Source organism: Pseudopodoces humilis, chromosome 1, assembly GCF_049639895.1.
Source record: "Pseudopodoces humilis isolate 2021_Gansu_Grassland_sample_001 chromosome 1, ASM4963989v1, whole genome shotgun sequence".
Taxonomy (NCBI): Eukaryota; Metazoa; Chordata; class Aves; order Passeriformes; family Paridae; genus Pseudopodoces; species Pseudopodoces humilis.
The window spans coordinates 128,789,790-128,817,405 of NC_142200.1; the positions used below are offsets into that span (position 1 = coordinate 128,789,790).

The 27,616-nt window shown below is 38.6% G+C and overlaps 1 protein-coding gene across 3 annotated transcripts in view; it reads left to right on the forward strand.

The window, feature by feature from the left end:
* CDK6 (cyclin dependent kinase 6) overlaps positions 1 to 27,616 on the forward strand; it is a 136,443-nt gene that overhangs the window by 70,100 nt on the left and 38,727 nt on the right. For all 3 annotated transcript variants that reach the window (XM_005518799.3, XM_014248523.2, XM_088064355.1), the window contains exon 5: positions 23,865 to 23,974. In XM_005518799.3, coding sequence (XP_005518856.1) covers positions 23,865 to 23,974 — 110 coding nt within the window. The remainder of the gene's footprint in view (positions 1 to 23,864; positions 23,975 to 27,616) is intronic.

A 27,616-nucleotide genomic window follows, 5' to 3' on the forward strand; every position in this document is an offset into this window, starting at 1 on the left:
TTTAGCTGTGTGCTTTTGTAGACAAGCACAAAACGGACTGGAATCAGCATTCTGATAGCATATAGATGTCATTGAACCTATAGTGTGACTAAGCATTCATTTTGTCTAGGTATGAGCTAATAATCTACATTTACGTCATGTACACGCCATGGATCTGCAGGGACCATGATTCACCTTACAGGAATTACATGATGAGATTTCCTCTTGCTGAGGAAAAATTGGTGAGAGGAGCAATGGGAAGCAAGGCACAAATGCAGACATTAAAGTCACAGACATCAATAGGAACGCATACAGCAAAATGCTGAGAAAGCTGAGAGCTGCTGGTGGAGTATTTGGAATAAGTCCTAGAGGAAAATTATACCCTCCTGTTTGATTTTTTCAGGAAAACAGGACTTTCTACACCTCTTTCATGGAATAAAACAAATGCATAACTTCCATCATCAGTTCACATCTTCTTTGCCCTCCTCACCTATCCTGTAAAAATTAGTAAGTTCCCTATTTTGATTAAATTTTCAGGCAGAAGATACTGTAAATTAATACAGCCTGAGGGTGTTGTATCTTTGAAAAACAAGGGAAGTTTTATATATGTATACATTGTGAAAAGATATATAGAAGAGATTTTGAATTTTGATTGATTGGGGGGAAAGGGGTGTGTATATTTAAGGTGATGTGTTGGAATCAAATTATAATCGAGCACATTTTCCTGTACCATGTTTTCAAACACCTTCAGTGTGAATATTTGAGCTCATTTCATCTAATACTCTGTAAGAATAATGCCTACTTCTTATGTCCATTTGAGGCAAAGCAGTTTTGGCTACCTTAAAAGTGTATTACTGATCACTTTGAAGAATGTATTCTACCACTGGTGTTGTAATTTCATTGACAGTACATCTCAAAAAAAAAAAGATGTAGCTGATTCCTTTTAACCCTGTTTCATTTGTATGTACATCTTTCCACACAATTCTTCAAAGTTCTGCTTCATACTGCGTTTGCAAGGACAGAAACAACCAATTAATTCATAAAACACAAAAGGAGATGACTAGAAAATCTGAAAATCTTGCTTTGAAATTGGATATGCTGGGTTGATCTGTGCTATGATACATTAAAAAAAACATCTCAAAACTTGCTCATTATAGCATCTAAACAGAAAGGATCAGAGGTAGATATATGTCTTCTTAATGTAATGGTGTTTTCTTTAATTTTGTTCATGCTTTTATGTTCTTGCTCCATAAAATGAAAACCAGGTTGGAAGCATAGCTTAAAAGTTGAAAATGCTTTACTGGTTTATATTTTATTATGGCTATTGCAGTAGGTCATAATAGCCACATACTTCAGCTAATGTAAATCAGCAAGGCTTCAATGAATTAAGCCAATTTATAAGGCAAATAAGAAGGCCTGTCTTTAAATCAACAATGAATTTTGCATTTGGTTTATTTTTTTTTAATATTAAAATTTTTACTTAAATGCCTTTTAGTTTCCGTTACTGTCTGATAATGCTCAGACAGTATTGCTTTGAAATGAATAAAACTACTTAAGTTCATAAAGGCACAGCTGGCACTACAGATTGATAGATTTAAATTATTTGGGACACTGAAGACATTGTGCACCTTATGTAATTTAATCACTAAAATAATTAAATAAGGTGGGACCTGTGCATGGTATCAGTTCTTGTGGGAAAATATGCTTCATTGACTTACTGGCACTGTTTTGGAATGTGGCATTTAAAAGTACCTTTTTACAGTGGGAAAGAATTTGGTAAAGAATAAACAGTCTGACCTTGCTAAATGGACCAAAGTCACTGCTAGTCTCAGAAAACTAGTTTTCACCAGTCTGTGGGGAAAAAAATCAGTTTATGAAAAATTCAACTAGATTTTCTAGAGAAAAAATTACATTGATTGAACAGAGTGGGGGAAACACCCCCTGTTTTTCCAGGACGGATTTCTCTGATTTGTGGGAAGTTGGCTTTGAGGTTTAAACATGATTTGAACTGTAATTTCAGAGGACACTAAAAGCACTTTACATTGTAAAGTGTCATACAATGAAGCCAGATGAATTCAAGCAATTTATGTGATAAGTGAATAATTTTCAACAGAAATCAAGGCCATTCACATCCAAAAATGTAAAAACTTTGAGATTTTAGGAAAACTGTATTTATACTGTGAACTAAGTCTTAAACACAAAGCTTGGTATTTGTGGAGAAAGTAATACGACTTCCAAGGACGTTTTGATACAAATGAAGAAGAAAGTTATGCCCCTTTGGTTTTAGCTTAAATTTTTTTTGTTGGGAATCTGGCATGGTCAACTGGTACAATAATAATGAATCTCCATGTTGTGAAGTCCTAGCTTCCATGCAGTTGATGGAAAACATCCTTTTAACTTCACTGTAGCCAGAATCTCATTCCACGTTTTCATATTCTGTTTGAAAAATACAAACTCATTCTGTGAACAAATACTCAAGCTGCTTTGGAGGAGCAGAGTATACAAAGAACAAAGACTTTGGGAAATGGTATTGATATTAGTGCTTACCCAGTTCATGGTTTTGGCCACAGAGTTCTCACTGGTACTTTGTAGAACACAACCCCCTTTTTCTTTTTGACACAACAGTGACAAGTTAACATACTAAAATTCTTAAGGCCTCTCCAGTAATCCATTTTTTAATGCAAGAAAGAATGAAAAATCTTACAATGGCTCCAGAATGTGAAATAACATTGAAAGACATTGTTGAATAATACTTTTGGGTGCATCATTTAAAACTGTAGTAGCCAGCTGAGAATTATTGCTGCATAAAAATGAAAATGTATCCATAACTTCAGTTATCAGCAAAAACTACTGAAATGGTAGCATTTCCATGCTATAAAATGAAATTTGATGTAAGCAGTAATAGATGCAACTGTTTAAAAGCAGTTTACATAAAAAAAGTGAATTTAAGAAAAAAAAAAATGTTTTCATCAGGTAAATTCAGATTAAAAATTAGGAGGTGTACACATTAAGTTTTGACAGGTCTCATTAAATAATCTGTATTAAACCAGAAATGAAAAAAGCCTGTCTCAGTGTAAACACCGTTTTCAGTTTTTATAGTCAATGTAAACATCTTCTGAAGTTAGCCTGAGTTTCCTGCATTCTGTCTCGCTCCACTTTGTGTTTACAACATCAGCTATATATTTACCCTGCAGAGATTTTTGGAGGCCCTCAAGGGGGTGGAGTTCCCACCCTGCTGTGAGGAGGCTCTGTGAATTTTCTATGTATAGTCACATGTGCCATCGCCTTCTGTACTGCTTCAGTATCGAACTATCAAATTCTGCAAATGGAAGTCATACACAGCTGAATGGGTGCACAGATTATCCCATTCTGTAGTTCTGGACATTAACATTCACAGAAAAGCGAGGGCAAAATCTACAGCTGTTCTTAGAATTTACAAGCTGTGATAGATACTTTCATCCCCCAACTTTGATTTATTTTTTTTTATTTTATGTGTACATGTTCTTGTTTCCCTTCTGTTCTCAGTGCTGTTTATCAGCCAAATCGGCCTGATAGCTCTGGCCCTCATTTTTTTAAAGAAATTCAGTTCTTAAGAGTGGATTCACCAGGAAAGGATTAAGGAGCTATTTTTTACTCTTGTCTCTGTCATTAGTGTGCAGCATAGTGTGCAAAGACCAGGTTGTCTGAGATGGGAACTGCTGTGCTTATTTAGGGCTTAGTCTTCCTGCAGCTGATGAACTGCAACTGTAATCTGACCCTCACACTATTAGCAAGTAAAATGTATAAATCCTTCCAAAACTCCTAGATTCCTACTGAACTGAGGAAGCTATTAGACTGACTAGAAATAAAAATGTTGGTGATAAGTGGATGCTAATTCTTCCTTATATTGGGTAAGTTATATCACTTTATCTACTATTACCCTTCATGCTGGGTACTTATGAGAAATTTTTTCTTATTATTTTTCATGCCAAGGGATGAAATAATTTTTTTAATAAGAGGATTGTTAATAGCTTCCCATATCATAGGCAGTCAAAAATGTACAAAATGCCTGAGGTTTTCCAAGTCATATTAAAAACCAATGTTTTTACCTTCCTCTATGCCCTCAGTAGCTTCACAAGCAGTGGTAGTAGGCTACAATACAAGATAAGGAAGGTGTTTTATTATCTTATAGAACAGCTTAAAGAGATGGAACTGTATATTTTGTATTTCATATGCATTGAAATAGGCTTGCTGATCACTTGCTGCTTTCTTTTAAGTCAAGATTTTTATACAGCTGATATTCAGGTCTTATTTTTCTTTTTCCATGTTGCTATTCAAATCATCATTACAGAGAAGCTTTCACCTTGTACCTTGAGAAGATATCCACATTAGCATTTCTTTTGGTGCTCTGCTCTACACTGATGTGATCTCACTTTGAGTCCTGTGTGCAGTTTTGGACAGCACAGTATAAAAATACATTAAGCTATTAAGGAGAGCCTCAGGGGTAATGAAAGGTCTGGAGGGGCAGCTTTATGAGAAGTGACAGAGGTCACTTGGTCTGTTCATCCTGGAGGAGTGGAGACTGAGGGACACCTCACTGTGGTCTTCAGCATCCTCCCAAGGGGGAGCAGAGGGGCAGGGTCTGGTACAGATCTCCTCACTCTTGAGACCAGTGACAGAACTCAAGGAAATGGCATGAAACTGAGCCAGGAGAGATTTAGGTTGGAGATTTGGAAAAGGTTTTTCTCCCTGAGGGTGGTTGAGCACTGGATCAGGCTTCCCAGGGACATGGTCAAAGTACCAAGCTTGACAGAGTTCAAGAAGGGTCGGCACAATGCTCTCAGGCACACAATGTGACTCTTGGTGTGTCCTGCACAGACCCAGAAGCTTGACTCAATGTTCCTGATGAGTCCCTTCCAGCTGAGCATATTCCATGATTCTTTGATAAACATGAATAGCTCCATTGACTGTAGTTGGCAGTTAAGCCCCGAAGTCTGAAAGAATGGCATGGGTACTAAATAGACAACCATACCTATTGTCTTTTTGTTGTCTTTTTCTTCTGAGGATTCTCTACATGTGTTTTAGGCTCTAAACCCGTTCAGAGGTATGAACAGAAACCTCCCAGTAATTCCTGGTGATGCACATGCTAAGATGAAGAAGAATGGAAATGATTGAACATTCATTTCAGGACTGAAATACCTTCTCTGAACACCGCTTTGGGTATTTCCACGAATTAGTGGGTCTGTATAAGCACCTTGGCCAGTTGAGAAGCTCAGCAGAACTGTTCCTGAATGCTTCCACCACAGTTTTCAGGTAGAATAGGTTTTGTTTTTTCAGCTTTACAGTTTTTACACTGTAAGGGATTTCAGATTTGGTCAGTGGAATGGGAAGTTACAGCACTGTCCTATAGGCTGTGGTCATTTGGAGAAACTGTGGATTTCTGTTGTGACATCAGGAAAGAGCTTGTCTGCAGTTAAGCTTTTGCATCATAGCAGAGACTATTCCTTTGAAACTCTGTCGTCATGGCACAGAACATCATTGTGCTGCAAGCTGTACAAATTTGAGTCAAGATCTGTTTTTTCTTGAATCAAGATCTGTTGTCTTTTTTGGAGACATTTTACCACGTTATGTACTTATGGCCAAGCATTAATTTTTTCCATTATGATAAATTCTTAGTTAATAGACTGATTTTTTCAATTAGTAAACATAATTATTTTGATTAAGAATTTTAACATTATCTCCTATTCTTCTTAGAAGATTTCTTCATGGGAGTACATTACTCTCCTTTGATATTTGTAAGCATCTAGGTGTAGTTACACATACTGCTTTTCGTTCTCATGGTTTTATCCTCTGAGCAATGTCATTAAAATTCATGTAGACTTAATTACTGAGTTTTTACATTAGTATTTAAGCTTATTTGCTCAGGAAGTGAAAATGGGGAAGAATCTGGAAATCTAGGAGGAACTTGACCTCTGTTAATGACTTAAATGACTCATCATAAGTATACTGCAATTTTTTTTTTTAATTGTAGAGTTCAAACTGTAATACATCCTAACTCTTTCTCTGAATCCAGCATCCTACCTCTTTGAATTCAGCTTAGCACAGTTTCTAACAGCTTTCAGTCCCACAAAAATTGTATATTTTATGATACACCCGTAGGAGTCTGTAGAGTATATTCAGGGAATTAGGAGAAAAGAGAGCAAAAAGAAATTGAGGAAGCATAAAAAGATGGTCAATGCATTGACAGGAAAAATTAGGCCATACTAAGTACAATAGCAAGGACTTCTTTGTTGCATTATACTTGCGTTTTTTTAATTTCTTGTTGCTTTAGGCCAAGGAGTGTTTGAATTCACTTTTATTTCCAGTTGCTGCTTTGCCTTCTGGACAGAAGATGCAACTTTTTTATATGCAAGCAGTTTAATTTGACACATAACTGTAATTCTTTCATAGTGAATATGTGAAATATTATACCCTGAATATGCAATTAATACGAAAAACGCCATCTTTTTTGTTACGTTCCCTGCTAAAGGTACTGAACAGGCAGAATTGTTCCAACGCAATTAGGTGCTATTTTATTACTAAGTGAAAGGCTTTTCACTTTTAAGTCTTGCCCTCACCTAAAATATTCTGACTTGTTACATTATTTTTTGCTAAAGTGACTGCAACAGAAAATCTCTTAGCTGCTTTCCATTCCTATGATGGGTTGATGCATGAACTAATCAAACCACTAACATAAATGTTGATCACTTGCAGACCTAACATGGCAGTATACCTATTTAATAAAAGAAAAATGAGTGAAGTTCAGTAACAGTTCCTCGGTTGCCATAGGAACCATTGCATCTTGCACAGGATACTTGACTGCGTTTGGGCCCCCGTCCTTTGATATGCCAAGTGGCTGTGAATCCTTAATGTCCTCATCACCTATTTAAACTGCAATCAAAATCAGGCAATAAGAACTTAAATGCTGCCTTGAGGAGAGGCAGTTTCTTACCTTAGCTTCATTTACTCAAGTTAAAACCTACTACAGTTGGATTCCTTTGAATGGGCTGTAGCAACTAAAAGGTGAGCTGCCCACATGGAATTTAGGGCCCCAGTTCAGTGTGCTGAAATTAACTCATATGATGGGACCTTAAAGCATCAGATGCACTTACAATCAAATGCACTTTTTGAATTGTAGGGAGCAAACTTTTGCATCGTGATAGCCAGTTCAACATTGGTCTAACCTAAGACAAAAAATGCCACCATTTTCCAGGAAAGCAGAAGTGACAAAAGCCTGTGCACCTAACCCTGCACAGCCAAAATTCCCAGCTGACACGGTATTTTGAGTCATATGCTGACCTTACTGTGAAAAGGAACTTCAATTAGATATCTATTGTGTTTTAAAATACAGAAGAATGGCTTTGTGTTCAGTGGATTGCCCCACGGATTAAGACAAGGAAGCAGATGCTGCAAGGGTGTACAGAGGGAAAGAATTTAATTTCTCCCATTTTATTATAATTCAGGATCTATTCCATGTACCAGACTAATTAATACATAAACTAAAAGCCTGCCAACATGTTCAGGCCATGCGAATTTCCCAATTGACAGAAATGCTGGTACCTATGTGAAATGAAACCAGCACCTTCCATGTCCCAGAAAGCAGATAGAAAGGATGGGGGAGGGAGGAGAATCATGAAGGGAAGTCTTTTTATTTTCTTCTTTTCACGTGAAGGTTTATAATTAAAGGGGAAAGTAAATTAATTACATGAATATTAAAAGGTTACTCTTCTATTCTAACATTTGGTCACAAGTTGTCTAATGAAAAGGAATGCAGGCTGGAGGGCTGCCATGCCTTTGCTTCTTTCTGCAGAGGGCCACAGGCTGAAGCAGTGATTGTGCGTGACAGATTCTGGGAACAATGAGCCTGCGCACAGATCATCCAGATGGAGCATGCTTTTCTAAATTACACCAACAACAGGGTGGCCCACAGGCAAACAAAATAGTTAAACAATACATAATAAAGTTTTTATTTGGTATTTCCTGTGAGCCTCTGCCAGTTGCCAGGGAGTGTACTGTATTTTTCTTTTGCTGTATTAATTGTTGACCACAACTGGCAAAGACCCAAACTAGCAGGGACAGATAAGGGGGGGAAAATGGCATCTGGACACTAAAGCCTCAAGTGTACTGGGAAAAAAAAGCACAAAAAATTACAGCATATATCTGGAATTTTCCAACTAACGATGTGCGGATGTGGTAGCGCTAGGGAAAAAGAGCCAAACTGAGCCTGCTTTGTTCACTAAGAGAGGCCCCCCTGTAACATTCCTTTTAGCTGTGCATATTTTGGCTTCAGTTCTGCAGTTTTAACTATATACTGTGTATGGAGCAGTTCAGTTGTTGCTTCATGAATCTAGTGATTTTGTTACAAGAAATGAAACTACATCAATGCATATGCATTGTTATTGTTGTGAGGTGTTTGAACAGAAGCTGGGTTTTAAATGCTAAATCATAGGTGTTAAGTTTTCAGAGAGAAGAGGAGAAAATTTCATTCAATACAACCCATCGCAGCAACAGCTGCAAGAAGGAGACCCCAAGTAGCAGTGAATGCTGCCTTTTTAAACTCATCAATGAAATCAGACCTTACAGTTATCTGGTTTAGGGAAAAGCCCACAGTATAGCATTAACACTTGGATAAAAACAGAAGGCTGCATAAACATGCTAGTTTAATGCCATTTTTCTATTTTCTTTGTCTTTATAAACAGTTACGGTGTTGGCATATTCTTAAGGAAGTTTTATACTCCTGATTTACTATACGCAATGTTGTAAGTCATTTTGCTCTACTAGTACACAGCAAAGAAAAGAAACAAGAACAGATTGCAGGTATTAGGCCAGCTCTCCAAAGAAGATGCAAGTTGGTGTAAAGGCTGTCAGTTTGTATGGAGAGGAGAACCATCTGCACTAGCCAGTGATAGGATTTGCAACAACAAGTTCAACTGATGAGAAATAAATTATCGTTAAGAGCTTAAGTTGTCATGTATTTGTACAGAGTTTTTAGATGTACTTGGACCATCTTCCAGTGACCAGTGGCCCTTGGTGCAAAATTATTCATTTTTAACTAATAGTTGTGCTGTTTCCTATGTATGGATGCCTTCTTCATACCCTTATAACCAATCATTGTGTATCCTATCACTTGTGGAAACAGATTCTTGCTCCCTGTAATGACCCTCACACATTACAGTCCCTAGTGGAATCTATATGTGTAATTTATTCACAGGGATGTCTGTTGGAAACAACTGTCAAAGTTGTGTAAAAGCAGCAGATGAAGAAAAGGATCAGATCTATGGGAGAGATAAGTATAGCTTGCTCCTTATCCCTGGCTCTCTTAAGTCCCCTAAGTCAGCAAAGCTCAAGAGCACGCCCATGCTTAGCAACAGAAATGTACCGATACCAAAATCACCTTGCAAATTACAGATTTACCTTTTTTTCCTCATAAAAATAAAAAGTTGTATATTTGCGTGTAGTGAGCTGCTGTTCATTACAAAATGCTTAAAACTTCACAGGAAGTTAGATTAATTAGAATAAGCATCATTTCTCATAAGTACACTGGTTCCTTCTACAGTCAAGGACAAGGAAAGTCTTCCAAACTTTGAAAATTAAGCTGATTTATAGATCACTTATTATGGGAGCGGTATGTAAGCTACTTTGTACTTGCCTGAGATGTAATTGATTAAAATTACACTTATGCCTGACATGTGAGATAAAACACATAGATAACATTCTTATGTGCAGGATTTCCCAGTAAACTGTTCATCCCAGGTCCTACAAACAGGAATGGCAAGATGGTTGAGAGATCATCTCCAGTACTCTACATTATTTTTCAGCCTGAAGATTATACCCCAGACTTGTATTAAGAAGTACTGTTAGTCTCCACATAAGTGATTTCAAGGCAAGTTGCTAGACTAACACTTCAGTTATTCAGAAGACACACTAAAAGCCTCTCTCATTGATCCCAATAACAGCTTTGCTGTAACTAAAAATCCATTCAGATTTTTTTCATTAGTTGTGCTGTTCACTTCTGTTTTCCTTCTCCTGGATTGCGCTTCTAGGTTATTTTAGTCATGTTCCTACTTCTTTTCAAAGAAGTTTCATTTTCAGATTTTCATGCAGTAGCCCAAAACAAAACAAAGTTTATCTGGCATTTAAAGGTGCTTTGTAAATAAAAAAGCTTGAGGAGGGGTCATTTAGACCCATGTTTTGTAAAAGCTTCATATTACAAAAACTAACTCTAAATTCAGCCTGAGCATATCCTTCTAAAAACACTAATACTCTTAGCTCTTGAAAACACTTAGTTTCTGATCTCAGGATCATTAATGATTTTAAATAGCAGTGAAGAACCTCATATTAATAAAATAAAAATATTCCAAATTAAATAATGTTCTTTGTTTGCTGTAATCAAAAATTCTTTTCCTTGCAGGCTGACATTTTCCTTGGAAAAAAAATTGTATTTATTAGCTGCAAATGTATACTTTTTAGAAAACATAGAGTATTTCTAATTTTTGGTTTCTAAAACTACTTTCTAAAGTACTGACAATTGGAAACAAGCATAGATCTAAATATCAATGATTTCACTGCCTGCAGATGTCTTCCTCTAACCACCCAGAGCTTTGACTGAAGTTGCTGAGAATTACATGCATATTTAGAGTTAGGTAGGAGCTTTTTATGATATGTCCAGCCCAATAACATTAGTCTTCTTATGCAAAAAATCTTCTGCTTTGAGCAGCTGAGGTCCTACCAGCTTGTCCTGTTCCTCTTTGAGTTTAGAACCATAGACAGTGCAACAGTTTTAGCGGCTGTTAATGTCAGAGCTGCTGATGCTTGGGCTCGGTGTCTCTGCAGAAGCTCTGGCTTCTCATACTGCTTCTCTGTACCCATAGAAGTATTTCCTGACCATATGAGGATGTTATTTACAGAACTTCCTTTGATAGTTCAAGGAGGGGATAGATGTTGCTGTCTCTGTGTGGCTGTTAATACTGTGAATGTCTTCTGGAGATGGCAAGCACACTTATTCCCATTCAGGGAATACGTCAAGAAGTTTTTATGTGCAGTGATTGTTTCTGAGAACAGATCTTTGTGGGGAAAAGGCTTAGACAAGTGTCAAAGATGATGGGAAAACATATTCCAAAGCTAACTGCTAGTAAGGTTGATGTTTTCACAAGAGCACTTGACTCTGTCTCTGAGACCATTAAAGCGTCTAGACTAGTGCTTGAATATTAGTTTCCATTTGATTTACTCTCTTATTGTCAAAGATGGGTATATATTGCAATAAGCAGTTTAGAAGGCCTTTTTTGTAAGGCTGATTTATCTTTTTTTATAAGGACTCTTCCTGAACTGTTAGGAGCCGTAAGTGATTTACAGAGCAGCAAAAGAGATGTGACACAAGAAGATTTTTTTTTTTTTTACATTGTCAAGCAAGAGAGGGGAAAAAAATCTTCTAAAGCAGTACATCTCCTTTCCACACTAGGTGTTCTCTTGTGTATCTTCACCCATGGCAGTCTGTGGTTCAGTCTCTCTTCAATAATCATTCCTCTTTTGAGGAGACCCCAAGAGGAGGTATGGCCACTATCAGCAAAAAACATTGCTACTGACTGGCCAGAGAGAATTAAAACATATCTCTATAAATTGAATTTTTCCTTCTCTCCTGGAGACTCATTATGCTCAGTGTTTGGCAAACTCCTGTGCCTGTAAATTGATGTACCGTCCCATTAGCTGAGAACATTCACTTTGTAACATGCACAACACAGCTAAGCCTGGTTCTGGAGTACTAAAATTGTATCTCAATGCCGCACTCCAACAGCAGATGCAGAGTACACGTTAGTCCACTCCCTTAACCACTGCTGAAATTGGAGTCTGTCAAACAGATGCCTCAAAGTGGATTTGGACTCTCAGGGAAAGCGTTTCCTCTCTAAGGCCTCTCTGCACAGAGTGTTCAAGGAGTTAACAGGGGAGCTACTTTGAAAATAGAGGCAGAAGGTCATTATCGGCAACAGCAAAGACTCCTACAGCCTGCCATGGAGAAGAGCCTTTCACCCGTCATTTCCCACCCAGGGGATTGTAAACATTGGCTCGCAGCCACCGAGTCCTACAGAACTTCTCTTTACTTTCAGCATATACATTTATATGTCTTAATGGAAACTGAAGCACACCAAGTTATTCTTGCATGTCCAGGAGGAGAGAGGGAGCTTCTGTTCAAGTTAAAGAGATGGGAGAAAGAGCCATTACTCATGCTGGAATTTGAAAACATAGAGATATGCTTGTTTAGTGGTGCTTCACATGTAACATAGCTGCTGTTCTCAGGCAAACTTTCTCAACTCGCAGGAATGTGTAGAATGCTGTCACTTAATCAGAATCCAGAAGAGGTTCTTTTATCTTCCATTTGTTAGTAACTAGCAATATTGCTGTTATCTCATTGTCCTTTAGCCTGATGCAGTGCCCTCAGACTTGAGAACTTGTAACATGAAAGCACTCATTACCTTGAACATTCCTGTTTGTATTGTCTTAAGCTATTATCTCTTTGGCTTAAATAATTGATGCTTTGTATCAATTTTGAGAGTGCTGTCTATAGAAGTCTGATCTACAACATTATTTTCACAAATAAAACATTTTACATTTTTCTAAGTCTATCACCACTCTGCAGTAGAGTCTTCAGTGATCTAGACTAATTTAGGTCTTGTTTATAAAACTAACATAATATGTTACTGTAAATCATTTTCCTTGGAATGTGGCTTCTTGAAAATAATATTAATTAATCATACAATTTTTAATGTTAAAACTGGGAAATAATTTCTATGAAGATCTAGTTGGACCAACTGTAACATTCTCGTTTTCTCCTAAATCTTCAGATAGTTAATATCAGTTCAGAAAATCCTATGGCATTGATAAGTGGAGGAAATTTTCTTTTGGCTTCTTTCAAAATCTTGGGCTTCTCTTAGTTTTGTGAACACTAATTTTGGCTACTGAGTAGTGCATCAAGTAGCATGAGAGATGTTGCTTCTTTCTCCACAGAAGAAAGCAGAGTGCTGTCTTCCAGAATTTTTGTGAGTTCCATCCATTAGAAGCAAAGAGGTGGAATACAATCTGTCTAGATACAAAGTAGAATCCAGCCTGGTTAATGTGATTAATGCCTGCTTTTACTTTATCCAGTGATGGTCTAGTGTAAAATGCATACACATTCCAGAGCAGTATCCAAAAACTCAGCTCCTTGCCCCTTCCAGCTGATTGGTCTTAAGCACTCAGCTGCTTTCAGACACAGTGTTGCCCCATGACTCATATACTCCTGGCAGAATAGTGATTTGGCTTCAGCAAAGGTAAGGAAAGAGCTGTCACCTAAAAAACCCCTAGCCTAGGGGTCAAAGGATGTGCTTGGGTATAGGAGGTGCCAATTAAATTCCCTTCAGCTGAGTTTCCACTTTGAGATTAACCTAGTAATGTTTGCATAGTAAGTTAACATAGATGAAAACATGTATGGCTTCTACCACCACTCTTGGTTAGAGGCTTCACCAGGTAGGGCTCCATATGGACTTTTGTTGAAAACATCCATTTACCCAGGGTATCTGTATACCAGAAATGCATCACAGTAGTGCTTTAGCTCAAACAAGGCTGCTTGTTTCTGCAGCACAGATCTTTCTGATGTGTGTGACCATCTACACGTAAAATCCGCAGACTCTTGTCAGAGTATGAAGAAGAATTTGATTACTAAAGATGCCAATAAGAACTTCAGAATCTCAGTGGATTGTGCCCGGCATTTTATTGGTCTTAAGCTGACAGCTACATAATACGAGATTCAGACAGCCTGAGGATCCCTCTTACTGTTTCTGACCTTTCTCTCCAGTTGTTGCTTTTGGCTGGAAATTACACATCTGTGGCAGGTCTTTGTGATGTGATGTTTATTTCAAGACTCAACTAATTTCTAATTATCTGTGCATATGATAACGATATGCATAAACACCTATGCATATATTGCATCTGTATAGGGGAAGTTCAACTTTTTCTTATTTTTCTGTGTGTATTTACAAATCTCTTTTCATATTTGTTTTTAGAAAGAAAGATGTTTCATGAGGGTTTTGTTTCCCAAATGTTAATTTCAAGGAATTCTTGAAAGGTATTTCATAGGAATTTCATCTCTGTGATATCATTTACAATTTTGCTTACTTCAGTTTAAAGCCATACATTTATGAAGGGCCAAGGTAAAGTCTGCTCCATTCGGTTTCAAATGTGGAACAGGTTTGCATTGTTCAGAGTTGCTCAAATTCTTTATGCCAGCTCTGTGACGGTTATCATGATGATGAGCCAGTTGAAGTCTGCACCTTGTGAAGTAGTGAGGGCGGGTACATCCCAAGTGAAGCTTCTACTGCAGAGAAGCTGGTTTGCAACCCTGGGTTATCTTTGAGCTTTGCTGTAATACAGGAGTTTTTACTCTAAGCTGTTGCTTCACACGACCATCTCTGACAGATGTTGCTCCACACACAGCCTTATATCTACTATACCAGGCTCTCAGTGAAACTGGTACTTAGCCTTCAGACACAACATTAGTTTCAAAGTTTCATTCTCAACTGAATGAAAATAGTATCTTGTAGAATTTGTGTACACCAAGTTTCTGCTGTCTAGACTCCCAAGCTGTCCACAGTAAAGCCTCTCACCTAGAGAACTGGCCCAGTTTAATCCGTTCTTTGTGGTTTCTCTGTGCATCTCCTCCTTTTGTTTGGATTGACAGAAGTGGGCCCAAGTTCCATGGGAGAGAGGTCTGTGGTGGCCTTCATGGTTTTGCTTCATTCAGGCTTTTTCTGTTCAGTCTGTCAACCAGACTGGTTTTCTGGTAGCAGTGGGAAGCTGTTCATCATCATCAAGTCCAACTGTAGGTGGTAAGGCTCAGATTCTCTAGTCTGATGAACCCAAGAAAAGGCCAGGCAGGCACAAGGGCAGCTCTGGGGGATCTTGGCATGGAGATGACCACGGTTTGGTCCTTGGCAAAAGTTAGGACTGTGTGTTCTGCTCCCAGGGACAGAGCATAAGTGATGTCAGGGACTGTAGAAGAGGTGGGTGCCATCCAGTGGGAATATGCAGGATGCTAGATGAGTTGATTTTATGGCTTGAAGATGGAGAGGAGAGCAAAGCAACTGAAACAAAGCCCAAGATGTGCTTCTAGAAGTTAGGACTGTTCCCTGGGTTAGCTAATGCCAACAGGTGACTGAGCAAGTGGAAACATGCCAAATTGCTGCAGCCAGACCCAGAACAAGGTCTATATTCCAAGGTACAGTCTCAGGCTGCCACCTTTTTGGAATTTTTAGGGATTTTTAGCTTTAGTTTCATTTGGAATTATGGAAGGAAATGCTGTCTTCTTTACAGTAGGTATTTGACTTGATCTGCATAAGAAGACAGTGGTGTGTGTTTGTTTCTTTCTGTCTTTGTGGGATTTTTTAATTCTGACATATTAGAATTTGCTGTTTTGGTCTACAGATTTGGTTATTGAGTCTGGAGGAATGCTTACTTCTATTTTAAGTCACTCTCAGGGTTATTAAGTATCTCTGTCTGTAAATACACTACAATATAAGCACAAGTCTCATTGCATGCAAAGCTGACCTGCCATTGAATTGCTCCATATTCCATAGAAGGCTGTACTCCAGCTCAGAGAATAGAGAATCATAGTTGTAATTTCAGTACACAAGAAGACCTGGCAAGTCTGACTTTTGTGGGATCTTAATCAGGTAGAGTAGCATTGCTGATGCTGTTTTTGCTCCTTTCTTTCTCTATAAAGATAAAATACTTTTCACCTGAAGCCTCAGGTAGTCTTTCAGAAGTGTTCTCTATATCGTCTCTGTAGAGAATTCTATGAAATACTCTGCTTAGTAGAAATACATTTCCTTGGATGAGTTTTGAGGTAAAGTCTGAATCACTAGTGGTTGAAATATTACCTCATGTTAAGAGCCACTTTTCCTTTCTAGTAGCTGTTCCACACAGATGTTTAGTGCACAGAGACTTTTAAGGTAAAACCCACTGAATGTAGGTAAAGTATCTTCAGCTACACACGTGACCTGCAATCACACACGCACGCACATTCATACCTCCTGACAACGGATGTACCTAGAAATGATCTTCAACAGCACTGTCACACTGGCTGATGTGGTTCTTCCTAGAAATAAAAAAAGGAAAATTCTGGTTACTTTTGTGTGTGAAGAACATCTAAGAAATAGATGGCTCCTTTATTTGTCATGGTATCTTACAGTAGATGCTAAACTATGTTTCCTTCAAATCACAAATGCTTTAGGATCAAAAACAGGAGATCCCCATTCTAAAACAGCAGTAGTGTTTTACAGCAGATAGTGGGTGGTATATATGATCAGGATTTGTGTCTTCTATAAATAAATAATGTTTGCTTGATGATCTAACTCACAGAATGATAACAACGTTCATTCCAGTTTTCATACAGAAATTGGTCAGTTTTGTGCCCAAAATGGGGACAAATGTGAATAAATAAAATTGGTATTACCATGTGGACTTCATGAGACCCATAGCACTAGAAATGATTTTGTGTTTTGTATGAAAAATCTTTTATCCAGAAGTGCATTTTAGAAGACGCTAGCATAGTTTGATACACACTTACTTTAAAAGGGAACCTTTTATAATGTTTCTATGAACGGAGAAACTATAATCATCTTTCTCTAAGAAGGAAACATTCTCTCCAGTCATACCTGTCTCTGTGACGGAACTGAAAACTATTAAATAACAGTGGAAGAACCACTACTCAAAAGAGAGATTACACACATATAGTTGTTGGGGCAGATACTATCCCTGGCAACTAAAGCACATCATATAATGTAGTGATTCTTACCTTCTCTATCACAGTTAGGAGTAATAATAGGTCTTCAAAGATAGATTAAAGAGAGTCCTAGATTTGCTTTATAAATGCAGAATGCTCAGTGAATGCTCTAAAAATAGGGATAGGAAAACACAGTAATTGCCAGCAACTAAAGGAGACATACCTCTTTTCCAAACCAGAGATGAAAAATGCATCATTGTACAAAGGCTAAAATTTAGCACATCCTAAAATCCCCTACCTTGGCCTCATTACACCTGTGGGACAGGTGGGTTTTGAACGTGTTCTCTGCCTATGCTGGAATTGTTGTGCATGGTACAGCAGGGTGGAATGAGGCATCGTCTGTCCTCCCTTCCTCCCCTCTTTTCCCCTAGTTCTTGCCTCCAGCACACCCCAGACTACCTCCTCCTTTATTTCCTGGGACTGATGCACGCAAAAACACACACAAAAATAATTTCCCTATGTGGCATAGGTGTGATCCACTTCTAAATGTCTTTGGAGTGTTCCTAGAGGGCATGGAAATTGATAGGGAGGTAGGGAATGTCATAATTGCTGGAGCAGAGCAGGCCATGGTGAGGTGGTGGTGAATCTGTTACACAAGAGGGCTGGGAAGTAGGGCCACCTTGGGCTGTCAGGAGGACTCAGAGCAGCACACAGGACAAGTGCAGGGCCCATGATCCTGCAGAAATACTGTCATGTCACAATCTAGTGTCACCAGCCCTCTGGACTGCTGCTTTTGCCCTGCTCATTCCTGGCTCTGTTGGTCCATACTCCACATTGAAGGCAATGAAACATTATTAAACAAATCCTTTCTTTTCCTAAGCAGTTTTTAATATTACATTGACTTCATTTTAAGCAATGTTACACTGTTAGACCAGTGAGCCATTTTAGCATATTCAGTTCAGAAACTACATTTCTTCTTTTCAGTCTCTGTGGAGTCTTTTCAACTGTGTTTCTACCAAGTGAGAGGGAGGTGGATTAGGCAGAGAGCCTCTCTCTGCAGTGGGGATTGAAGCCAGGCTGCAGTCAGTATGCTGTCTGTAATTCTGTCCTCCCCAGCTAGTCTGTGGCAAATGTGTCAAGCTTAGTCATGCAGCTGAGAAGACATTTTTTTGCAAAGCTTCAAGAAAATTCTTCAAGTTGCTTTACGGTCCCAGAACTGAAGAACAAGCCATGAAGTAGCAGGTTCATAGTTAATTTTCCAAGATTGCACTTTGAATCCTTGTGAACAGTTTGAAGCAAAAGATTTTTTGTGAAATTGGAAGACCATGAAGCTACACTAAAGAGCTTGACTCTGCATACTGTACCATATATTCTGTAGCTATGTTCCCTCATTTTACTCAAAAAGAAAGGACAAAAATAAATGAAAAACAGTCAGAAAGATGTCCTGAAGATCATGTGAAAGCCTTGTTAGTGAGAACTGAACAAAAAAACTGGGTTTAAGAACTATTGTAAGGAACATTAAAAAAGTAAATTTACAAGTAATTTTTCATGAGATTTAAATGCTTTAAGTAACAAAGTGAGCCAGCATCTAATGGCAAATATAATTAACAAAATCAGTACAAAAAGAGCAGAGAAGAAACCACAATCACAAAAGCAAAATATTTACAAGAATAATTTTACTTGGATTCAAGGATACTTTATATGAATTCAAGCATCCTGCTAATTTCTTCTGTGGCATGGTTTCTCTGAAAATTAGTGTTTAAAAAGGTTTTACAGGCCTCTTCCAAGCCCCTTCAGAACTAATTAGTACAGAATTAGTCTCATCCAGCATCTAAAAAGAAGATGTCTACATGTGAGCCAGTCAGATTCTCCCCATGGATGATAATCAAATGCAGTGTGTGTTCATCTGACCTGTGCAGCACATTTAGGATAAAGTGAGACCAGTTGCTGGGTGAGATGAGAAGTACCCATCACTCTTGTGGAGCCATCTCTGAATCAGAGGAGATGAGGGAAGCATAGCAAAATGCCTTCCTTCTGGAGTGAAAGGAAGACCCAGGGCCACAGCGTGACTCACTGGCTGGTAGATTAAACAGTGCCAGAAAACATTTGTGGGTACTGGAGCTCAATTGTCTATACTGTTAAATTATTAGAATGGTTCCTGGCATGAGTTATTCCAACCAGCCCTTCCCCAGACAGTTCCTAGGCACTGGCAGTTAAGCATGGACCAAAGACCATTCCCAATAAGCAGTTTGCATGCGGTCACCTTTTTTGGGAGGCTGAGAATTTAATAATATGGACATAGGCCACTCTGTACTTATTGGTCTCAGTGCCAAAGGAACATTTCCTGTCCCATTTAATTTCCTAGCACAGACATAGCTGCTGTGTGACAGTCTGATCCCTGCTTTGTTCATGTATCTGTGCAACTGGGTATTGGTCTGTACTTAAAGTCTGTGGCAAACTGAAATGTAGTCTTTTGTGTCTGTGTTACTCAACCTCAACCCTAAACCACTGTTTGTCTTTGTCTTTTTTGAACTGAATGCTATTCAGACAGTAACTATATTTGGAAAAGACTGTATATTGTGCAGATCTATTTAAATTAAGCAATTACACAAAATGAAAATCTGTTCTGTAAAGTAAATGGAAATTATGTGAGACTGACACAATGCCTAGATCTTCTGTTCTTTTCTAGTGAATAGATGCTTCCCACTAATTTGGTTTTTCATCAGAAACAGGTAACATGAAGAATTAAAACTCCTTGGGATAGGTGGTGCCCAATAGCCACATCTGTCAAGTGTAGTAAGGCAGAAAGCTTTATTTCAAAATGAAGTTCTCTTTCTTCATCTGACTATAAATGCAGCTCTGTCCTTGCTTCTCACTGAGCACATTTCCTTCTTCAGAGAGTCAGACAGCCTCAGCAGACTTTTGCAGATGTTCTTTTCCTTTCTACTGCCTCTCACATACACACATCATTTATTTTCATGAAGTGCTGTCTAAATCTATTGTCTTTTAAATAGTTAGAAGTAGTGATCTGCAGCTACTGATGCCCTTCTTACCTGGTACCATCCACTCTTATCTGGATAGTAGAAACATAGAATGTGCACTGGAAAAGGAACTTGGTTACCTCTTTAGGTAAGACATAACTACTTCTTCCCACTGTGTGAATATTCTCAGTCTTTTCATATGTAGCTTGATCCATTAAATGCAAATATTACAGGGTATCTTCAGAACAGGCAGAGTGGGAAAGGGGGAAAATGACCTAATTTTGCCAAGGAGCATTTGGAGGCTGTTGGAAGAAGAGAGGACAGGGTGTGAAATTTGAGGGAGCTTGGAGATGCAAAGGAGCTGATGAGGAATGTGAGGGAAGGCAGAGCCCGTGGGATGCAGCAGTGCAGCAGGCTGTGTCCACCCCGGTGTTAGCACAGGAGCGGCAGGGAATTAGGCATGTTTGGTGATGCTGTCAGGGGACCACTGGTGTGTGTGACAGGAAGGCAGAGGCAGGCAGGGGAAAGAAGCCAGGAGGTCATTAGACATGTAGTAGAAACTTGGCTGGTGTAAGAGAGGAGCTGAAGAGACCAGCCAGGGCAAGGAGAAGCAAGGAAAAGGCAGTGGACAGAAATTTCTTAAGTGAGAGGACTAAAATGCAACATGGTCACTAAAGTCAATAGCCTCCAAAGTACTTTGGAGTCTTGCACAATTTAGGATCTCCATCAGAACATGAGCATGAGTCCTTTTTCTACAGACCAATCACCATGTGCCACATTTCGTGTGTGTCAGATTTTCAGAAGAGAAAGAATCTGAGATGTACTGATGTACATAGTGATGCTTTTTTCTTCCTGAAAATGGGACTTAATCAAGCAGCTCTGTTAAGTGCACTGTTGCTCAGGGAGACCTTGCCTCCCTGGTAGTGTGGCTTACCTAAGGAGAGCACTTTTTCACTCAGAACTGGGCTAAAGAGGAAGTGATGACCTGCTTGTTCAGCCTCACCATATCCTGTATTCAGAATAATTTTCATTTCTACTCCTCTGCAAATGTTAATGGAATGTCCACAAATATTTTCTTGGTTTCTATGGTAAGAGAGAGTGTGAAACTGTCAAAACCACAGTATCATGTGCATCATCCTGTGCTTTTCAGGAGAAGACCCTGCCCACAAAAGGAGTCATCTGTGGCATTACTTGTGTCCAAACTGACATTTAGTACATTTTGATTTCTTCCAGGTTCACATTTTGAAACACGGACTTGCATGTTACAAACCATAAAGGTTGTTTGATCACTTTTATAATGACACATTATTGAGAGAGCATATCAAAACAGCTCAACACAGATTCCTTCCTCTCTGATGATAATGCAGTCAGGAGTTAGCTGAAATTTAACTGTTAGTCTTTTGGAAACCTTCTATTTTACAGGTTTAACTTTCCAAATTACTCAAGCAAGATCTCCCAGTCCCCTGTGTATGCATTGAGTGTAGCAGGGTGCAAATGCTTGGGGAACTTGCCAGTAAGGGGTCACATGGGAGAAGCAGCCACCGTGCTGCACACTTCCGCAGCTGTCTGAAAACAGCACCGTTCCCCTGAGCACGCACGGACACGGGCAAGAGCCATGATGCAGCTCTTAGGAAAGGAGCAGCTGTCCTGTGCCACACTCACCTGGAAGGGACTTCAGTTTGGGGCATATGGTCCACAACCATCCATCCATCCAGTTCTTTGCCTAGGAGAGTGCATAGCCCTAATGTTGCAGGGCTTGTGGGACTGGGGAAAATAAATCATCCTTATGCTCTGTGTGAGAAGAGCAATGTGGACCTCAAACCAGGAATCATAGGGCCTGGTGGTATTCCAAAGATCAGATCAGAGATCACACAGCTCTTCCTCCTGACACTACACCCAGCCATTCACAAACAGTAACGGGTTGAAATTGTTATATCTAATTTCTCAAAGCAGTATTACTTCAGTAAGCTTTTCCACAAATGTACTGCAAGAATAAAAGCATAATTCAATTTGAGAGGTATGTCTGCATTAGGAAAAAGAATGTGTTTTGGGAGGAATTATATCTGATTCAGACAAGGCATCTCCAGAGAGAATCCCTGACCTCCAGTTATATTTGTCTTCTTTCCTTGGAGTGAATCTCTGAAGACACTTCTCTGGTTTTTATTTTTTTTTAAGTGTTTCATGAAAGTGTCACTGGTATAGTAACAAATCGGGAACAAGACAAATGGGGCTAAGTAAAGCTGAACTTCCACACAGGAATCTGTTTCTGTGGATGGGTATCTGGAAGTGTAGCTTGCCAGTGCAGTACTGTGTTATTGAACTGTTTCATAGATAAATTTTATAAATAAACATCAAAGTGTTTAAAAGAACTGTTAGCTAATATGACCACTCTTGCAGATACCCATTAACCTCTCTTCAGTAGCCATTCAGTGATTCCAAAGGCTGTCAGGGCATATAATTATTGTAATAAATGTTGTATTTGCTTTTGTTTCATCTGGCTTTGAGCAGCAAATTTGGCTGATTGCTTCCATTGTTATTTTTCTTTAGAAGACAATTACATTGTTATCATTAAAAAAAAACACTATTCTTACACATTTCTTTATGTTGGTCTTGAAATTCAGAACTCACTTATCCTAGTTAACATAATTTTAAAATTCATTTTCATTCTTATAATTTTCTTTGTTTCTATCCTTTTTTTTTTTTCAGAGTTTTGGTTTGGTTCATGCTCCTCCTGAATGTTACGTCTCCCATCTTTGTATTTGTTGAAGAAAAAAGCCAGTAATTGTAGAGACCCTGCCAGCCCCCCTATTAATAGTCAGAGGTTCAAATTATAGCACAGAGTAAGAAAATATTGGCACTTAGCTGATGGTCATATGTTGTTACGGCTGGATTATAACTGTTCAGGAGTGGACTACTCCTGTGGCTATGAGATTATATTCTAGCAAGATAGTAGCACACACAGGACTCTGCAGAAGCTCCTTGTATTCTTGGGCAAATATCCTGAAGAGACAGTCAGCCTCATCTGTATTTGGTCTACTTGTGGGATACAAAAGGATAAATATAAGCTGTCTCATCTCTGTTGTGGGTCCAGTGAGTAGGACTTATCAAAGTCCATTAATGGAGCAGTGCCAGTAAAATTTCCACTGAGTCCCTACAACGTGTTGTGACATAACCACCAGGACAAGAACAGACTAAAAGCAGGCGCTTTACGTGGCATATGTCCATGGGAAAGAGTGTGTCATTTGAACACATGGTGTGAGAGAAGTTACTGCTGGTCTGACCAGCAGCACATGGGCAGAGACAGTCACACAACTGTAAAGGTCAAGAAGCTGCCAGGAATCCTTGTGCTGTGGTGCTTAGTTAAAAACTGACAGTTTAGGGTTCCTTTGTGTTCAAGGAAACCACAGTAGACAACATTGATGCCTTTTGTAAGGGACGGCTTTGAGAAGGGTTTGGATTACTCTGTATCCAACTGATGAAAAAAAAAGTTATAATTTCTTCAGTTTCTTCAGAGACAACTTTGGAGGCAGGTCAAACATGTTTACCCTAATTGTCCATGCACTTGAGTTAACCCAATCTCTTTTATAGAAAATAGTACATGAACCATAAGGGGCTGAGAACAGACATGCTGCAGGTACTGATTTGTCCTATGGGTAAACCCACAGAATTCCTTGGCTTGTTTGTTTCTGTTTTGGCTCTGGTGACTACATTTACATCCCGAAAGTTAGGAAAACAAGACCTTGTTCATTTGACTAACATTTGCCCTATGGAGAGTCCAAATCTCCACTGGAAAGTATCTGGGATCTGTAAGCTGCAAAAGCTTCAGAGAGTTGCTGGTAGTGTGGTGTGGTACTATGATTGTCACACTAATGCTGTATTCTGAAACCAGTTTTGTTGTACCCTGAATTGCAATGTTCTTGACAAGAAATGGTCTCACATCCTGAGTCGTCATCTGCAGCTGTGGATACTGAGATTTTCCATACAGGACACTTTTCTATGTGCTAGCTAAACCACTCAGCCCTAATATGTGAGTTTTACAATATAGATTAAACTAAATGGAAGCTGTACGTACAGCACTTAGGAGGTTGTAATTCTGCAGCTAAGCACTCTCTTTTCTGTTCCTTTTTGTTTTACAGGTTGTTACTTTGTGGTATAGAGCTCCTGAAGTCTTACTTCAGTCCAGTTATGCAACAGCAGTTGATCTTTGGAGTGTTGGCTGCATATTTGCAGAAATGTTCCGTCGAAAGTAAGAAATACAGTTTTATTTTCTTCATGCTTTTCCTTTGAAAAAATGTGCAGTAATGCCTGTTACAATGCACTAAATCATGTTTATATTGGAAAGGCCTGATAGGATGTTTTATTTGCTGTGCAAAATAGAAATGCCCATTGCAGATTCATACTTGTTGCTATCTTGGAGTCTCTTTTGATGGGAGTCTCAGCTCTTGGTAAAACTTGCATGAGCATCGTTGTGTTCTGGTTGAAACTGAATCCAAATGCAGATAAAACTGGGTGAGAGAGGCTGTTGATCAATTTGAGTGAAGCTGGATTCTGGAAGGGATTTACCCTGAGGAAGGCAGGGCATTGTAGTCAGCGGAGTCTTCTTCCTCTGTAGTTTGTGCATTGAAGCATCAAAGCAAGGTGTTTGCTTGTAGTCTGCTCTTGGGATATTTGAGATTTAAGAAGCCATTGTAAAGTTGTTTTCTAGAGGTAGGATTCTTTAAGAATAAGTTATGTAGCCTGAGGGTAGGGTAACAGATGTTAAGTTTAGTCAACCCCATCCTCCCAGATAAATGGCTTTTTTAGCTGCTTATGTGAAATCAGAACTATCTCACTACAAAATATTGCAGCTGGATGCAGGTGAGCTGTGAATTCAAGAGTCCCTTTCACGTACTGGTCTTTGCCTGTGGAAAGACACTGATGTGCAGGTTGTACCGAGTAGGGTGTGGAGAGGAACAAACCTGCAAGAGTTCTAACAGGGTAAATCTGTCTCGATGCTAACCCAATCACTTGCATTTGGTTAAGGGCAAAAAGTGCATGTTTTCATCACCTGAGTGATCTCTGTGTGGAAACTGTATAGCATTTTTTAACACCTATTGTGTAGCCAAAGGATATACAGAAATAAAATGTGAAAGAAAAATATGCACTGGGTTGCCTAAAACCCAAAATTAGTAGAATTTACAAGGAGATGCAATGCTATTAGGGCTTTGAGAAACAACGTTGTAATTTATACAATAAGTTCAAATACTAATTGAAGTCTTGCAAAATAACTTTGGGATTTTACTACTTGTTAATGTTTTATGGAAAAATCATCTTTCTTGGGCTTTTTGCCTGGTCAAATGGCCAGGGTAGAGTTATCTTCCACCCTCTCTGTCTCTGACTCAGAAATGAAGTCAGAAAATGAGAGAAAAAAAAGAATGAGGATTTTAGGAATATCATTTAAACTCTCCACTGCAGACTTTTAAAGAATCAATCTTAGCTCTATACCAACATATTCACAATAGTATTAAGCTGCTGATATTTTTTGATTCAAATAGCAAAGTCAAAAGCTTCATTTTAGCATTTGCAGTAAGAGTGATACAGGCCAAAAAATGAATGCAGAACATGCTCAAAACTTTTTTTCTGTCTCATTTAATTTGAAGCATTTTGACAGATAAGAAATACTGCCATATACAAACTCCACCAATTTTATTTTTTCTTGTAATGGTGTATGAGCTTTTTGGAATCTCCAAAGCCACACAGTAAATTAAATTTTCTGCTTATATATAAATGCAAATATTACATTAATACTAAAAAATCAGTATTTTTTTTTCTTATGGAAATGAATCTAATTTGAACTAGACTTTGATAAAACCAGGACTTCTATTTTTCTTGCCAGATGTAGGGTCAGTGTGACATTCTTAGTCTTACATTTGGGAGACTGTTAAAAACTGTAGATGTCAGGAATCTGCCAAGTCTGTATGTACTATGTTCTTTCATCGCAAATAGTATGGCTTCTACATGCTTCAGTGTACAAGCATGGTTTGGAAGACTGTTCTCAAGGTTCTTTGCCATAAAGCCACAGCAAACAGCCCTGAATGGTGGCTTCGTGGGTTAACAGTGCAATACTCTCTGCATGATCTGCATTGTCTTTCAGATTCCTCTGATGGATTGCAAAAGAAAGCCCATGTTTTTGTGACCTTGGTAGCAGTAAAATGTAAAATTTTGCAAACTCAGTGGAGTATATCCAGAACATTGAATAGCAGTTTTGCTGGGAAATGGAAGTGCCCTTGGGTAATCACCAATCCACTGGTGTTGGTAGGATAAGAGTATGAGAATGCAGCTAAAACTTTGCATGATAGATGTGGCTTTGATATTAAAACAACCTTTTCATTTTGCTGTCCTACTGGGTACTTTTTGCCTTCTTTTCCTACTCTCTTTTGCTTTCTCTTTTAAAGATCTTAAAGGTCTTTTACTTTTAAGGAACATACTGAGACTTCTGTGGGCATTTTTATATCCAGGGACTTTACTGCAATGGATTTCATAATAAAACACTATACAGCATCACAAAACATACCAGAATCCTGTTTATGTCAAGGAGACATTGGACAGTGGGGAGTTTGCTTGAACAGAATTTTGTAGGCTGTCACAAACACAGTGAGGGTGTTTTAAGCCTAGGTAAGTGCAGGAGAAAAGTGAGCTATGTATGAATGGTCCAATCTGTATGTAACAGGTTACTGTGTCTTTTAAGTACATGGAACCTCAGTTTAAATCACCCTTAATCTAAAAACATTTAAGACAAATGCAGGCTAAGTATTTATTTAAGAAGTAGATCTGAAATACACAGAAGTGTATAAAGGACTTGGACACAAAAAAACCCCAAAAACCTCTGTCAAGACACACCTAGAGTAAATCTGAACATTTGTCTCATCTTGGCTGATTCAGCTAAACAAATGACACTTTTCAGCTCTTTTCCTCCCGCAGTCTGAGGTTCATATAAAGTCATAGCTATTTTAAAACTGCACATTTTAATTTTGGTACAGATTTATAGGCCTCTGCAGAGATGAACACATAGAGTTGTATCCTAAAATCCCTCAGTTAGATTCCCAAGGATCCTGTTCTATTTACAGATCAGCAATAAACTGTTCAATACTCAGGTATACGTGTTACGTACCCAGAAACTATTCTGCTTTGTGTGTCTTTTCTGCCCATGTGCACTGCTGATGACAGCACCCACAAAATAAAGCATTACTTCAAAAATTCCTTGTATGACAGCTCCAGTTTTTAAATTTCCTGTTTAGTTAAGCAGTTTGCAGTGACTTCTAGCCATTTGAATGGAGTGACATTATGTAACAAAAGAGTAAACGTATTTTCTTTGCTTTCTTTGTGATTTAAATGCTGTGATGCATGGATAGTAAAAACCAGTAGGGGAAATTACAAGCTATGCTATGGCTTGCTACCATATCAGAGAGTCCTTCAGAGATACAGCTGACAGGACTGACAGGGGCCTGAGAAAATGGGGACATCATTTGGCTTTTTTTTAATGTTTAGATAGATTTGAATTACTTATACAAAGATTACACTTTGAGGCTGAGCATTTTCTGGGCCAGTAGGAAAGGGCTTTATACCTTCTACTTCATGAACACTCAGTAAAGAGAAAGGGAAAAATGGGAATAGTGTCCACTTCTGTATGGATACATAAAACTCTTCCAGCTGGCTCAAGGAGTGTGGCGGCTCCTAAGCAGGAAGCCATGACCAGTGTTTTAGGGAAGAAGAGAATGTCTTGCTTCAATTAGAGGGTGAAAGGGGGAAAAAGAGTAGAATCCCAGATTCAGATCTGTGTGAAATGCTCTATAAAGGAAAACTCGGATCACCAATTTTGGATTCTCTTCCGAGTAGTCAGTCTTGAGAA